Genomic DNA, 17,530 nt, shown 5'->3' with positions numbered 1-17,530 from the left:
GAAGTCATTATGCATAGCAGTAAATAGCATCTTGATATTGTTTTCGAAACCTAATCGCACACAAGAAATAAAAGATAGGGATTCAGAATAGTAAAAAGGGGTGTGAGGATTCATCCTCGCACCCCCTTTTTACTGTTATGAATCCCTATATTTTACTGTTCAGGGCCCTACTACAGGAACGGGCTAGCGACCCCGGACTATTAATTAGAGCACTACTAATTTCTCTCATCCTCACACTCAGCCGGGGTCCAGTATCGGTATTCCTGTGCAAACTGACGGCATTGTTTACGATGAACGGCCATCAGCATGGGTGCTGTTGGCCGTTCATCACCAATTGTCTGCTCCAGAGCCCAATGCGCAACAGGGTTCACTGCACTGTCGTGTTGGAGACCTTTCTGGTGGCCCCCCACAGTTCAATTGGGCGGCCAGTTGAGCAACAGTAGTACGTCGATTGGTCCTGACCAACCATTTCAGCCGATGTTCACCTCTGGGATCAATGGTGCATGGGGCTCCACAATTGGTGTCGAGTCATCAAAACTATCCCATTCGTCCAGTCTTGATACACTTTCACCACTACAGCACACAGTCCACTGTTTTGGAAATGCTGGCACCCCTGGCCCGATAGCTGATGATCATGCCTTTTTCCAGGTCTGATATGTCGCGTGCTTTGCCCATGACAGAGGCTGTTACTGTGTTCACAGATCTGAACATCAAGCCTTATATGCTTGCAGTGTGTTGACTTGACACGTTATTCAGTGATCACTCAGTGATATATATATATATATCACTGAGTGATCACTGAATTAATACCACCCCTATGAAAACTGAATGCGACCCGTTGACCACGTGAGGTACAAGCGTGTGGAGTTATTCGACTTACGTAGCATAGATAAGGTGTCAGTGGTTCAGTAGGTAGTAAAATTCCAAGCATGATGGATAAAAGGAAGGATTTACTGGACTTTGATAAAGGACAGATTTTGGTGCCCGACGATCTGGTGCCTCAATTTCCCAAATGGCTGAACTAGTGGGGTGTTCGAGAGCTGCTGTTATTAAAGTGTACGACCGTACGGAAAAACTGCAAAGGTCAACGAAAGGTTGATGTTAGAGGTGAGCACCGGCTCCGACAACTTGAACAGGTGCAGCACTATTGAAGAGTTGACTACCAAATACAACATGGGCCAACCCGGAACAATATCCGGCATGACCATGTGTTGCATGCTCGCACATATGGACTATACCAGCAGATAACCCCTATGGCATCCTCTCCTAACCTAAGTTCATCGGCATAAAAGACTCGCCTGGTGCAAAGAGCATGCAAGTTGGACGTTAGAAGACTGGAAGGAGACGTGCTGGTCAGATGAGTCACGTTATTTACTCCACACCGTGGATGGTAGAGTACAGATTTGGCATTAACAACATGAGGCTCTTGATCCATCATGCATGGTATCAAAAGTGCAGGCCAGTGGAGGCAGTTGTATGGTGTGGGGCATGTTCACTGGCAGGAACTTGGACTCCTGGTGCATGTGGAACAACGTATCCCTGGTCTCCGCTATTGTCAACAGCTTGCTGACTATGTACACCCTGCTATGTTGCACTTTTTCCCAAATGACAATGGTGTCTTCCAAGATCACAATGCGCCAAGCCATCAGGCACTTGTTGTGCAGGAATGGTTTGAGGAATACTGTTCTGACTTCCAGCATATCGATTTGCCTCTGAAGTCCTCTGATATCAATCCCATAGAGCACTTGTGGGACACTATGGAAAGGCATATCAGGCATCTGGATACACCAATCGCCTCCTTACCTGCATTGCTGACCACATTACACATAGCTTGGGTGGTCATACCTCCCGAACGCTTCTGAAATCTTGTTGAACCAATCCCATCAGATAGCTGCAGTAAACGCAAACCACTTTTAGTGAGGTGAAAATACCAGTGTTAACCTTACTTGTTAATATTTTCATGTAATGCTAACTTCCAGTGTACTAGAATCACTCAACCTCAGCTGTGATGTTGGATAGTCTGTTGATAATTAACATCTGAAAATTAAAAGCTTTTAAATTTCTCTAGATAATTTACTTTTATCTGTATGTTTAAAAGCAACACAAAAAAAAAAAAAAATAGTAAAAGAGATGATAAATTACTGCATAATTATCATCTCTTGTGTTTGTGGTAATGCCCCACTCAAAACACCCAACTTTTGTTGCGCATGTGAAAATAAACAGCACAATGCTTTCATGAATGAATGCCAAATAATTTCCCCCCTTATCATTTAAAAAAGAATAAAGTTTACTGTATGAATATTGCATAAGAAGCTGATTATGAAATGATTTCAAAGTAACTTAAATTTTTATGCTATCCTAATGAAAGCCAGATATGATGGTTGGACTCTTTGTCACTTTCCTTCAATCAGTAAGATCCATTCTATAACATAATGCTGTTCATAGTTTGGTGTCTGTACCAGGAATACATCATTTCTCTCTTATGCATTTTTAATATTCTTAGGGACAAATGATGCAAGAAAGCAAGCCAAAAAAAGAAAAGAAAAAAAAAGAAAATGCTATCCCACCTTATCTTTCCATCCCATCTCATCATTTGTGTAATTAATCCTTACCCACTTCCACACCACCAGATGGAAGTTTGTTCCAACAATCACTCTGACTGAAAGCAAATTTTTGCACATGTATTCTGTGTAGTTATCCATTTTAAATTTGTTGTCCTCTCTTGTCCAAGAAAAAGTAAACATACCATCAGCATTTAGAATATTAAATCCATTTAAGCCTTAAACACTTCAATCAAATATCCTTGCAGGTGCTTAGTTTCCAAGCATTGCAGTTTGCAGAACTGAAGTCTTTTATGTAATGGTAAGAGTATCCATTCCAACAGATCACAAGAAAACCAAAGCCATCCAACAGATCCACATCCTTTTTAAAATGGGGCTTCCAGACCTATATGCAGTACTCAAAATGTAGCCTAAACATTTTTTTATGCAATGGGATCTCACTTTGTCTCTCCTGGCAAAATTCCTGTATATCATTGACAGAACCCCACGAGCTGCCCCAGCAGCCTTTCTGTACTGCTCAGAAAACTTCATGTTGGACTGTACCATTACCCTTGGTCTCTTTTGTTCTCCACTACTTGAGTGTGATATCATCCAAATGGGATTATTACTGCTCAAAGAACTTCATTTTGGGCTATACCATTATCCTTAGTCCCTTTTGTTCTCCACTACCTACTTTGAGTGTGATTCCACCCAAATGGTATGTTATTCTGGGATTATTGCTGCCCATATATGGTACTCATTTAAAAATGTTAAACCTCAATTGCCCCTTCTCAGTTCCCCCCCCCCCCCCATTCACAGAAAGAATCATAGGTCCCATGTATCAGAATATTTGATCAAGGATGTTTGCAAGTCCTTATTGAAATGCCAGAGCATCCTACCCACCTACTTTCCAGTTAGGTGGGTAGGGTGTTCCAATCCAGTTTTCTGGCCAGCTTACTCACCAGGCCTCTCTTCAAATCCATAACGTCAATTACACGACTGGTATAACTGATGTTTGACTTGAAGGGAAGGATCACAGTTGTGATCAACACATTTAAACCAGCCATATTATAGTATACATCTGACCAAAGGTTGATTACTTTTGAGATGTGTGCCATATTGCTGGAAGACATAATAAAGCTGAAGTGTTATAACCATTACTTCTATTGCTATACTTTTTGAGTCTGTACTAATTGTCTCTCTGCACATATTTATTTCATATAAATGTAATAAGTTATACATGCACCTTGGGTGTGTAAAGATATTTTTAATCTACCCTGTAGTATAAAAGAAATTATATATGGTAATAACAGTCAACTTTCTCTATTTGATTTCAGTGATACTTGCTTAGGACCTTTTAGTTGTATAGTAAATAATTTATAATGGTAATTTATATTTAGAATTGATATGTACTTTTATAATAATTTGAATGATTTTGAAATTAAAATTTTTAATAGATAAACAACCAAACTGAAAAACAGAATATTGAAGTCAATAACACCGAAGAATTACCTCCTGAAATGCTTGTAAAGCATCCACTAGAAAACAAGTGGAGCCTGTGGTTTTATAAGAATGACAAAACAAAAGCTTGGGAGGATAACCTTTTAGAAATCACTTCATTTGATACAGTTGAAGATTTCTGGGCGTAAGTCTAATTATTCTGTTATTCTACTATTGAACTGAACAGGCATCTTCTCCTTGAATTTCTAGTTATATCTTTGCCTGCTTTAACTCTGCAATATATCATTTTAAGATTAAGAAGTTACAAAACTTTATCTACTACTGAATTTAAGAACTTAAGCTTACAAGATAACTGAAAAAGGTAGAATTACTGCAAAAAGTAATAATTAAATTTATAAAACATTACACTAAATTAAAATACTACACAAAATTACTCAACTTAAATTTATAAAATTTCAAAAGTAAATCTAAAAGATATTAAAGGAATAAAGCAAGTAAGCACAAGAGACAAATTTACCTAATAGTAGTAGTAGTGGAAAAATATGGAAGAAAGCATGCTTATGTAGCATCAGCCTAAAAAAAAAAAAACCACCTACACAGTTCGTCCATTCATACACTCCAAGAATTTGTCTAGTTTTTCCTTATTACCCTAATATTAATAGTAGTAAATTTACCTAATATAGTAGTAATGGAAAATGATGGAAGAAAGCAAGCTTATATAGCATCAGCCAAAGGGGGAAAAAAAAAAAAAAAAAAAAACAACTATCCATATCCTTGAAGAATTTTTCTAGTTCTTCCTTGAATTTATTCAACTCATCCACTTTCACAACAGATGGAAGTCTGTTCCAACAATCAGCCATGTGCTGGCTGAATCCTCCCTCAACTTGAATTTATGCTCCCTCATGTGTGTGGTCTCAGCAAGTGGAAGAATGCCATTAAAATTCAGTTTACTCTATCCATTCAAGACTTTAAACACCTCAATCAAATCTCCCTGCAGGTGTGTAGTCTCAATATGCTGCAATTTGCAGAAGTGAAGGTGAAAGTACCCTTGCATTCCCTTCACCAGTCTGGTTGCCCTTCAGTGATATACAGAAACTTTGCGGCCGAGCAAAGTTCCTGTATATCATTGGCAAAACCCCTCGAGTTCTACTGGCAGCTTGACTGCACTGCTCAGAGAATTTCATGCCCAACTGCACAATTATCCCCAGGTCTTTTTCATTCTCTGCTACCCTGAGTGTAGCACTACACAGTTGATAAGTTACTCTGGGATTACTGCTACCCATATGCAGTATCTTGCATTTGTCAATGTTAAACTTCAATTGCCATTTCTCAGCCCATCGATCCAATTTTCCTAGACCTTGTTGTGTAGTTCACCCTGATGACTTCATTAACCACTCTGCCAACCTATATATCATCTGCAACTTAGACATTAAGCCTGATATAGCTTCATCAATATCATTGATAAATATTGAACACTGATAAAAGCTGTTTTCAAAATTTCAATATTCCCCAGCACTAAACCCTGGGGAACTTCACTAATAACATTTCTCCATGAAGAGCAGTGCCCATTGATTACCCCTTTCTGGCTTCTCGCACTCAACCATCCCTTTATCCATAGCAGTAACTTACCCTTAATGACACATTGCTCCAGTTTGTACAGCAGTCTTTTATGTGTAACAGTATCGAAAGCCTTCTTGAAATTCAAGTATATGATATCAAAATTATTTTTTGCATCCAGTTCACTGCATCATAGTAACTTGTCATTGGTTAGACAAGGCCTCCCCTTAACAAATCCATGTTGTGATTGCAGTATAATAGCATGCCTGTCCAGATGGTCCTGCATTACTTCTTAAACTGTGATTCCGTTATTTTCTGTGGAATAGGCATTAAGCTGCAATTACTCACGTTTCCTTTTCATATCCCTTTATGAATGTGCGAACGCGCCTTTTGATACCCCTGCAAAAGTGCGAATGAGGATACATTCGCAGTTCTCCAGTCTATAGGGTTCTCCCCTGAATCCAAGGATGTTCTCATAATTATGACTAAGAGTTTGCTTACCTCCTTTGCTGGCTCCCTTAATATAATTGAATAGATTCCATCCATCTCAGGTGCCTTTTTTATATCCACTTTCAACAGTTTCTCTTCCATTTTCCTTTCAGTTATCACAAAGTCATTTGGGGCATCCCCTTCCCTAAAGAATTCCTTTATGACTATAGATGCAAAATACCTATTCAATTTATCTGCAACCTGAGCAGTGTCATCAACAATTAATCCACAGTTATCAAGTGGCCCAGTGTGATTCAATCCCTTCCATCTACTGTTAATATAAGCATACACTGGTGTGCAAAATTTAAGGACCAGTCAGGTTTTCACTTGTAGCTTCTCATAGGAATGGCCTGGATATGGGAAAAGCATACCAAAGGAACCTCGTGAGGTACAGAAATGATGAAGTAAACACCGACACACCAGCGGAAACAAAACGATACAGAGGGACTTTATTCAAAAATGGCAACATAGTACTGGCTGCCATGATACAGATGCATCACTGCCAAAGATGGAACAAAGGGAAGAGGTGATCCTCAGTAGGAGATATGGCCACCCCTAATGTCGATGCAGGCTTTGCACTGCTTGTGCATACTTAGAACAATGTTGATAAGTTTTTGCGGTAACATCGTCCATTCCCCTGTCAGTGCCATCTTCAGCTGGTGAACATTTTCTGGTGGGTGTGGACGTGCCGCTAGGCATCTCCCCATAGCGTCCCTGTTCCCTGTCCTCATATGTCGATGGGATTTAGATTGGGGAAAATGGGCAGGCCAATCTATACAAACAATGTCCTCACTTTCCAAAAGCATATCAACAGCTGCCGTGCGATGGGGTCTGCTGTTATCATCCATAAACACGAACTCTGGGCCAATGGCACCTCGGAACAGACGCACATGGGAAAGGATTACCTCAGTACAGTAGCGTTTACTGGTTACAGTATCTCCTTTCAGTGATGTTTGCGGGGTGATACCGTGTGCCAATCTCTCGCCAGATTAGCTGATGTCCAGAATCGCTGCTGAGACGGAATCTACTCTCATTAGTAAAGGGAGTACCTTAAGTAAAGTACTCTCTTTACTGATTTAAAAAAAATTTGGTAACCTTTAGAAATAGTGTTGGTCCTTAAGTTTTGCACACCAGTGTAAAAGTCTTTGCTGTTTTTCTTTGCCAGTGACTTCTTATAGTCTGCCTGCTTGCCTAACCTCCTTTGTGGCTTGATTACTGACTAATTTATATCTACCATAAGTTTCTGTACACCTGATAAGTTATATGCATCCCATGTACTTTTTTTTTCTGTGCTATGTGTCTCAATAGTTTATCTAACATCCATTTAAGTCTAAGCCTTGAACAGTATTTCTTCATTAGAATTTTCTGTTGGTTGCATCATCAGTGGGTCCACTGCACAGAATTTAAAAACTGTCTGAGACCACTGTAGTCACCGTTACGAAACTGTTCACATTAGTACACTGTGATTGCTGCCACCTAGTGAGTCTTTTACCTTCAGATTCTTAATGCATGAAAAGAATAACTCAACCCAAACCTAAATGTGGGCAATCTCTCTGATTGACAACTCCCATTCCTGATACATTTCTGTACTTTAGCCATTTTATGAGTATGTTTTTCACACTTTGGCCTCCATGCAGTACATACATACTTTTCAAAGTCATTTCATATGTCCATTTATATATGAATTGTTTAGAAATTCTTCAAATCACTGCGACCAGAACTTGTGCGTGTTTCCAAGTAAATGTGGACATTTTATGATAGGTAGTAGTAAGAAAAAAGCGTTGAAAATTGGAAGGAAGACTTTGTATCTGTTAGTGTCACTTGTCCAGTTTGGTCATTCAGAAACTGCAATTGAATAATTCTCTGGAAAGTTGATGAAACTGAATCTTGTATGTAAATAGATAAAAAAAAAGTGACGTTTTTATGATAAATATTCTTTTCAACACCAGCCAGACAGTCAAATGTAGCTGAAAAATTCATCATCATCCTTTCAAGGATTTAGGCCAGGCAGCCTGTTCCGGTTTCAGTCCATCTTTTCTTTGGATGTCCTGGATCTCTTCTTCCAACTGGCCGATATTTCATACTCTTCTTTGGTAACCTTCCTGGATGCATCCTATCCAAATGATTAATCCATCTTCCTCTGTATTTGTAGGTGGATGGGTGAAATAAGGGGTTTTTTTTTTTTTTTTTGGCTGATGCTATATAAGCTTGCTTTCTTGCATCATGTACCTATGCTTATGCTATCAATACCTAATTCTTTACGAAGCTCATAACTTCTCTTCTTGTCCAATAATCTATAGCACTGGTTTGGTAAATTTTGAACTAGTAAAATAAAGTCCACTCATATAGAAAAAGAATAATACGAAAAGAAATAAAACACTAAGAGCAGTGAAACAGTTTTTCTTTGCTGGTTTAGGGGTTTCCAGAAATGAAAAACTGGAATGAATGGAATAAAATTTTTCAGATGTAAAAAAAAATGACTTCTGAATGCCAATGAGTCAATATTGGAATTCTCCAGTTTTGCACCTCCCCCCCATCTTTAGTTACTTAAATTGCTCCACATTTGTAAAATGGCTCTTTTCCTTATGTTCAGATTTCACTTTAATTAAATTTAACCTCTTTCTATATGAAGTGGGCAGGTTACACTGTTATATTTTAGTTGTGCTATTCAGTTTAGTGCCTTTCATGCCCTTCAGCTTTCACTGTTTTCCCACATATTCTCTAGACCAGTGGCACGCAAACTTATTTTGCTCGCAACCCCCTTTATTAAATATAAAATTAATGCGACCCCCCCCCATGTAAATACAGATGTGGGATGACCAGATTTTTAGAGAAAAAATAGCATTTTATAAATTATAGAGTAGACAATTTTATTCGAGTACCGAGAAAGGAATAAAACATTTCTTTCTTTTTAATTTACACATTAAAATAATTGTTTAATTGAATACAGTAAAAACAACAAATCAAATTCTTATTCTTCAATTAAAATTACAAACAAATAAAAAATGAACAATAACAAAACAATAAAAAATTAACAATAACAAAACAATTAATGAGAAGGATGAACCTGAATAACCGATAATATTTGGTCCATATTTGGCTCAATATTGAAATTGCTAATCTCATCATCTTCTGGATCAAGTATGGAATGCTGTTTTGTTTTTATAGCTGTTAATTTTGAGAAACCAACCTCACATAAATGTAGACCCGAAAGGTAGCAATGTTTGTATTGCCATTTTTGATAATTCTGGATACTCATCTCGAAGAGAAAGCCAAAATCTTTCGCAAGTTGTAACGTTGAAACGAGCACGTAATGCTTCGTCACACGACAGGTTGATAAGATCTTCCTTTTGCTCAATGGCAATTTCGGGGCATGAAAAAATATCAAAAGCAAAGGGATCACGAATTCAATACAACTTTTTTTCTGGAGAAACATGAAATCGTTTGTAAAAATTGCTAATTAGCATTGTTAGGTGGGTGGCAATGATGTCTGTAAATTATAGAATGTCGATATTATTGCTATTAACAAAATCAAAAAAAACATGGGAACATTTCGATGTTATTATTCAGTTTTCAATAAAGTTTTCCAAAGATTAAGCTTCTTTTTGAAAGCTTCTGTTTTATCACTGACTATTAATATATTTGTTCCCTGTCCTTGAAGACTTAAATATAAATCATTAAGTTTTTCAAATATATCAACAAGGTAACTAAGTTTTCCAAGCCATTTTTTATTTGTAAACAATTGGGCAAGGTTCTGATTTGTATCTGATAAAAACAATAAAACTTCATGTTTGAGGTCAAAAAGACGTCACAGCACTTTACCACTGGACAACCACCTCACTTTCGTATATAAAATAAGCGTTTCATAATCGGATCCCATTTCATTACAAAGTATAGTGAAAAGTCTGCTGTTTAAGTTTCTACTTTTAATAAAGTTGATCACACTTACTGCATCTTTCAAAACTTCGTACAAAATCAGTTTGCATTTCCTTCGCTACTAATGCTTCCCTATGTATAATGCAATGATTAAAAACTGTATTTGGAGCAAATTCCTTTACTTTGACCTTTTAAACCTTTGTTTTCTCCTGTTAATGCAGCTGCACCATCAGTACAAATCGCAACATAGTTCTTCCACGTCAGATTATTTGTTTGAAAGAAAATATTTATAACATCAAAAATATTCTCGCCCGTCGGTCTTCCTTCCAAAACTTTGCAAAATAGAAAATTCTCCAAAATATTTCCCTCGTAGCAGTATCTGACATATACAATTAGTTGAGCAAGGTTTGAAATATCTGTGGATTCATCTAACTGCATTGCAAAAATTGAACTTTCTCTCAATCGATTTAATAAATTGAATTTTTATGTTGTCCGCGATAACTGCAATACTCCGCGAGACTGTGTCTCTGGACAGAGGAATGGTTTTTAAATCGTTGATGTACTTTTCTCCATGCATAATTGAAATCGTTTTTATTGCAGCAGGGAGAACAAGGGATTCAGCAATAGTGTGTGATTTCAAATTTTTTCCTATTAAATACGAAACTTCTAACGATGCTCTTAAAGCTTTACAAGGAACTACCGTATGTTTCTTCATGAAAGATTTCTGACCTTGTATGGCATCGGCATGGCTTTCGAAAAAGGATTCAGTTTTTTTTATTAGCTCTGGATGTTTCGTATGCAAGTATCCTTTTAATTTAACAGGTTTCATGCTTTCGTTAGCCAGCTTTTAGTAGCATATTACATACAAAGGACGTTGCTCATCATCAACAACAATGTATGTGAAGCCATACTTCATAAATTATTTACCATATGTATGGCGCACTATGGCCATAGTTGTCGATGCGCCCAATAAATCCCGAAACAAACAAACAAACATAAATTACTCTTGATATTTTCTATTCTTTTTCGTTCCTTTTGATTTGGAATATGATGGCTCTCTACCAGAAATTGGAGGTTGCACTTCACTTGAAATAACGTTAGTGTCCAAATTTTCATATGATATAATATTTCTTACCTTATTAGCTTCTGAAGAACCTGTAGCAATATTATTGTTGTCACTCCTCGGCCTTTTTGTTCTGATTACCCAGTTGCCCATGGTAAAATATGTATTTTTTTCTTCTTAAAATCAACGATAATAATAATAATGAAACGTGCAATAGAAAAAGTAGCAGAAGAATGAAAAACACGTCCAAGTTGTATGAAAGCACCGAATTACGAAGCAGAATAAAGTGCGCACGCGAACACACTTGCTATATATATTTATTGCTACCGCATATTCGCACCTCTGGCCTTTAGGCAATTTGAGAATTTGTGCTGTAGCATAGCAATCACGAATTAAGAGCTAAAGGGATTAATTGAATAGCACTTCTTGTTGCTGAGTTGTGCTGAGAAGTATTAATATATACTAAGAAGCTGCATCAGTCAGCTGCTTTTTGTGTCCATGGTCAGTGAGCAAATTAAGGCGAATTGCAGAAGCAGTAGGGTTCATTTGTATCTCAGACTTAGTTCCAGTAGTAAGATTTCTACACGTACAGTATTGAAAAAGTAATTTTAACAACAGGTTTAGTAACAACAATAGCTTCTATATGTGCAAAAAAAAAAAAAAAATTATTTAAAAATTTCCGCAACCCATTTCATTTATCCGGCGATAAAAAAATTTAATTTAAAAATTTATGCGAAAATTTATTTTTATTTTGTTACACAGAGCATTAATAAAACTACAATAAATAAATTAGCTTTCGGTTGGGTGGCAGCCTTCATCGGATTAAAATACTTGAATGGCAGTTGGAATAGAGATGCACTGCCAGGATGGTGCCGTGAGGCACGTGATTAATTGTTTGTTGATGTTTGTGGCTGTGACATATGGTGGTGACGTGACCAGTGTTTGTCTATGTATAGAATTACTGACTCTGTGATGGGGTTAACTTGACAACCACTGTTCCTGTTCAAAGCGGTGTCCGAGCATTTTATATTTAGCGATTCCAACCAGGTACGCCTCAGGTAATGGTGGGACCTGTCCACAACCACGACATCGCTGTGTGGGTCGATGTCGTGGTGGGTTGTCCAGAAATGCTCGGCGATAGCTGAGTGTTCTACATCTGCCAAACGGATCGCCCTTTTATGTTCTGAGAGACGTTTCTCGAGTCGACGTTGTCAAAATAGCAACTCATGGTTGTGTTGAACATTTGCACTAACTATATTGTGGGAAAACAACAGCAGAGTATAACATGAATTGTGAAAATTGTATACGACTAATATTTTGTAATTAAATTGGGTTATTGAGATAAAAGTTGGGCCCCATAAAGTGTCCTACATATGTGGAGTGCTTATGATTGTAGAAATGTGTTAAAAAGAAAGCCATGGCATTTACTCATTCCCATGGTGTAGAGGGAACTTTGGAAAGCTTCTGCTGACGAGGCTACTAGAGACGGTCGTGTTCAAAGCCGCTAAGTGGATTTTTCTTATTTATTGATTTGAAATGATTGTTTTTCTAAAACTTTTGATTTAAATTTAGTAGTATAACATTATTTTGCGATTTTCTGATTAATTTGGTGTATTTATTCTTTACTCGGCCTTGTAATTGCATAAAAGTATCGGTAAGGGTTTCCACGTGTTTCAACTCCGCTACCGTTCGTAATTTTCCCGCCTTTGTGATACGATAGTTATATACCGTACTAGATAGCGTTAGTTGAACTTCGTTAGCAGTTAAATTGTACGTTTAAATAAATACATATAACGACTTAGATTACAAACGTAATATAATTAATTATATTTAACATAATTAATAACATAACATAATTAATTATAATTAATTAATAAATTAATAGAATCATGACTCAGACCAGAGCAGCAAAGCAAAAGGCTCAAGCTAATGGAAGTGCTGTGGCTCAGAGCAGAACTGAAGGGGGCAGTTGTCCTCTGACTCACAGCCTTATACAATGCACTGTTTGCTTGATGTTTGCAGAGCAATCGGGTACGGGACATGATACGGCCAAGGGGGATGTCTTTGTGTGTGCGCGATGCAAGGAGTGTATCGATATCAGGCAACAACTCGGCGTTCCTGTGGGCCTGTATGAGAGCTTGAAGGACAGGGTGGATGCCCTCGAAGAAACTAAATTGAGGGGCCCATCAAGCTCTCAGCTGCCCACATCAATGCCAGAGCTTGCACTTGGGTATCGCGTGACACAGAGGGAACCCCCAAGGCAGAATGCGCTGGTCCCGAAGGAGCTAGTAGTTGTTGGTGACTCTATTGTCAGGGAAATGGGGAACATGCTTTGTAAAAAAGATAGGTGGAACAGGACCAGGGTATGTCTGCCAGGGGCAAAGGTTGATGACGTTGTAGAGCGAATATCATCTTTTAAGGGCACAAAAGGTGATATAGTTGTACACGTTGGCACTAATAATATTAAGAGTAGGAGACCGGCAGAATTACTTAACAAGTACAGGTCACTGTTGAACAAAAGCCGAGAATTAGGGTTGAATTTGAAAGTGTCTGCAATTCTGCCCAGACACGATAGGAGGGAGTATATGATGAGAGCCTTGTCGATCAATTCGGCCCTGGAAAGATTGTGCAAGGCTCAAGGGGTAGAATTTTTTTCAGCCTGGACTGTACTTGTTAACAGGAGAGATTGCTTCTACAGGGATGGGATACACTTAAATAGAAAGGGTGCAAGAATATTTGCTGATGCTATCGAGGCAGTGTTAGGTGGGTCGGAAAACTGCTAGCTTGGGGGGAGACAAACACCAATAGATTGACAGTAGCCACTGGCAGAGGTGAAAGAGATTCTTGCACTGCTTCTATTAGAATGAGCAGAAGCCTGAAAAACAAGATGCATAGTATTTCAGAGACTGCTGGGAGCCATTGCGGTACAAGTAAACACATGGGTTGTGTTAGGGTAGCTAAGAAGAGAAACAGGTGCAGGTATACTTGCGTGTACACCAGTGCTAGGAGTTTAGTAAATAAATTTGATGAATTTGAGGTATTGCTCAAAACATCAAAGGCAGATATTGTTGGGATATCAGAGACGTGGTGTCACACAGATATAAGGGATGCAGAACTGCAATTTGGGGAGTACAACGTCTACAGAAAGGATAGACAGGATAGGAAGGGGGGAGGGGTTATGCTATTAGTTAAGAAACACATAAAAACCAAGGAAGTGAAGCCAGTCGACATCGCTGGACAGTGCAGTGTTGAGTCAGTTTGGTGTGACATAAACATTGGGAGATCAAAATTGAGAGTAGGAGTGTGCTATAGGCCTAATGACTCTGATGAGTATAATAAGGAACTGTACAGGGAAATAGAGTGGGCCAGTAAATCAGAGAGTCTTATAATGGGAGATTTTAATTTCCCAGATATTGACTGGAATTTGGGGGCTGGTTACTCACACACTAACAGGGCTTTTGTGGATTTATTGGATGATTGTTTTCTACATCAGCATGTTCGGGAGGCAACTAGAGGGAGTAATACTCTTGATTTGATTATCAGCAGTGATCCTTCATGCATTAAGAATCTGCAGATAAATGAACCACTAGGTGGCAGTGATCACAGTGTGCTGAAGTGGGAATTACTCAAAGAGGTAACTACCATTAGGGGTAAAGGGAAGGGTTATTGCTTCCGTAAAGGCGACTACGATGGACTGAGACAGTATTTAAATTCTATACAGTGGGACCAACTGATGATGTTACCAACAGCAAATTCAAAATGGGAAGCATTCAAAGAACTTATCTTGGAAGCTACTAGGCTTTAGATACCAACTAAGAAATATTGTTCAAGGTTTAGGCCAAAATGGATGTCAGATGAACTAATGAGGCATATGGCAGAGAAGAAAAATGCATGGGATACTTACAAATTAACACATGACACAGAAGCCTATGATAGATACAAGTTGATATGCAACCAAGTTACAAAGGAGGTTAGGCAGGCGAAGGCAGATTACGAGAAATCCTTGGCAAGGGATGCAAAGAAAAACAGCAAAGAGTTCTTTACTTATGTAAACTCTAGAAGGAAGGGGATGAATCAGATTGGTCCACTTGATATTGATGGGTCAACTGTTGATGATCCTGCTCAGGTAGCTAACAAACTGAATGAATATTTTGCATCGACATTCACACATGAGGAGTTATTCAGCAAGGGGAATGCCAGAGGTGTATTCAACTCTAGCAGTAAGCTACAGAATCTTGAAATAACTGGGAGTAAAGTGGAGGAGAAACTGTTGAAGATAAACACAAGAAAGGCACCCGGGGTGGATGGGATCTATCCAGTTATATTAAAGGAGGCAGCAAAGGAAGTAAGCAAACCCTTAGCCATAATTATGAGAGCTTCCTTGGACTCAGGGGAGGTACCCATAGACTGGAAATGTGCAAATGTGACCCCAATTCACAAAGGAGGATCAAAGGCTGACACAAGTAATTATAGACCTGTGAGCTTAACTTCTGTTCCAGGAAAATTAATGGAGGCACTGGTTAAAGAAGCACTGCAGGATCATTTAGACAAGACTTCAGTAATAGCTCAGACACAGCATGGTTTTGTTAAGGGGAAGTCTTGCCTGACCAACTTGATTGGATACTATGATGCAGTCACAAAAGAACTGGATGCAGGGAATAACTTTGATATTATATACTTGGATCTTAGAAAGGCTTTTGATACTGTTGCACATGGAAGACTGCTACACAAATTGCTGCTATGGATAAAGGGGGTGGTTGAGGGGGAGAAGACAGAGAGTGGTAATCAATGGACACTGCTCATCGTGGACTAATATTATTAGTGGAGTCCCTCAGGGCTCAGTGTTGGGTCCATTATTGTTTTCTGTATTTATAAATGATATTGATGATGGTATATCAAGCTTAATGTCCAAGTTTGCAGACGATACAAAGGTTGGCAGGGTTGTCAAGGACCCTACTGACACTATGCTGCTGCAACAGGATCTGGAAAGGTTGAGCAGATGGGCTGAGAGGTGGCAAATGAAGTTTAACATTGACAAATGTAAAGTACTACACATGGGAAACAGCAACCCCAGAGCAACGTATCAACTCTGTGGTACTACACTAACAGTGGTAGAGAATGAAAGGGACTTGGGGGTGGTTGTGCAGGCAGATATGAAGTTCTCTGAGCAGTGCAGACGGGCTGCAAGAGTAGCTCATGGAGTATTGTCAATGATATACAGGAATTTTTCCAGCAGGGATAAGGAGTTGATTATTCCATTGTATAAGGCAATGGTCAGGCCACACCTAGAGTACTGTATACAGGTCTGGAGGCCTCATTTTAAGAAGGATGTAGAGCTGCTGGAACAAGTACAGAGAAGGGCAACAAGATTAGTGAATGGAACAAAGGGGTGCTCTTACGAAGAAAGGCTTAAGTTTTGCAAATTACAGTGTCTGGAGACTAGGCACCAGCGAGGTGATCTGATAGAGGTGTATAAAGCCTTGAATGGTTTAAGCATGCTCAATGCTAATGGGATTCTTCCTCTAGCTCAGAAAAATCACCTGAGAGGGCATAAATTCAAATTGAGGAAAGACAGATGTAGGATAGACGTGCGGAAATTTGCCTTTAGCCAGCGGGTGGTTGGTTGGTGGAACAGACTTCCATCCCTTGTGGTGGAGGTTGATAGCCTAAATAAGTTTAAGGCTCAGCTGGACAGGTATTTTGAACGAACAGAGGGGTGAAGTGGAAGTGGGTTTTTTTTTTTTTTTTTTTTTTGGCTGATGCTGCATAAGCTTGCTTTCTTGCATCAAATGCCTCTACTAATGCTAATGCTAATCATATTAATGACTCCTACTTTTTACTGTAAATGTTGGAGGTTATAATGCAAAGAACAAGCAGCACATTGTGTACTCTAACAATATTACTTCAGCTGTAAGACCAGTATCACCTCCACTAGTTGTTCTTGAACATGTATCACCAATCTGACATTTGTGATCTAGAGGATGATATAAACTTGATTAAGAAAATTTACACCTATAGACCACAGCTGCTTACACAGAATGAATTTTACAATCTTGTGCGAGATTTAAAAAGATTATTTCTTCACATTGCCATACTTCATGATTAATTTTAATTTTTTAAAAATTAACTTACTTATTAATACCTTTCCCTATCCTCTTGAAAGTACAGGTAGCCTTCAGTTTATGACGGGGTTTCATTCCTGAAGGAACTGTCTCACAAAAAAATCTGTGTAAAATGAACCTAAATATATAATGTAAGTCAATGAGTTACATTCCAGTCCCCTCTCAAAATTGACATAAGTAATATAATATTATTATATTGAAAGCCCTGAAATGAATGCTATGAAAGTAAAAACAGTATTTTTATGAATATAAATCAAATGTAATACAATATAAAATAACCAAACTAAATTTAATTAAATAAAAAAATAAAATTTTGTACATTTACTTTGATATGTTTAAAGTCCAGACCAAAAGTTTTTGTAAGCAAGCACTAGTGTAAGGCCCCTGCATTGATCTATTTTTGACACAGTGGCATAATGCAG

General features: G+C 38.3%; 1 protein-coding gene across 2 annotated transcripts in view; it reads left to right on the top strand.

The window, feature by feature from the left end:
* LOC150089720 (eukaryotic translation initiation factor 4E-1A-like) overlaps window positions 1-17,530 on the top strand; it is a 145,419-nt gene that overhangs the window by 30,169 nt on the left and 97,720 nt on the right. For both annotated transcript variants that reach the window (XM_090368761.1, XM_090368760.1), the window contains exon 2: window positions 3,998-4,185. In XM_090368761.1, coding sequence (XP_090224887.1) covers window positions 3,998-4,185 — 188 coding nt within the window. The remainder of the gene's footprint in view (window positions 1-3,997; window positions 4,186-17,530) is intronic.

This window comes from Mastigoproctus giganteus, chromosome 2 (genome assembly GCF_048544385.1).
Source record: "Mastigoproctus giganteus isolate SK-2022 chromosome 2, ASM4854438v1, whole genome shotgun sequence".
In the NCBI taxonomy this organism is placed as follows: Eukaryota; Metazoa; Arthropoda; class Arachnida; order Uropygi; family Thelyphonidae; genus Mastigoproctus; species Mastigoproctus giganteus.
The sequence above is the reverse complement of the archived record's forward strand: the minus strand, read 5'-3'. Positions and strand labels throughout refer to the sequence as shown.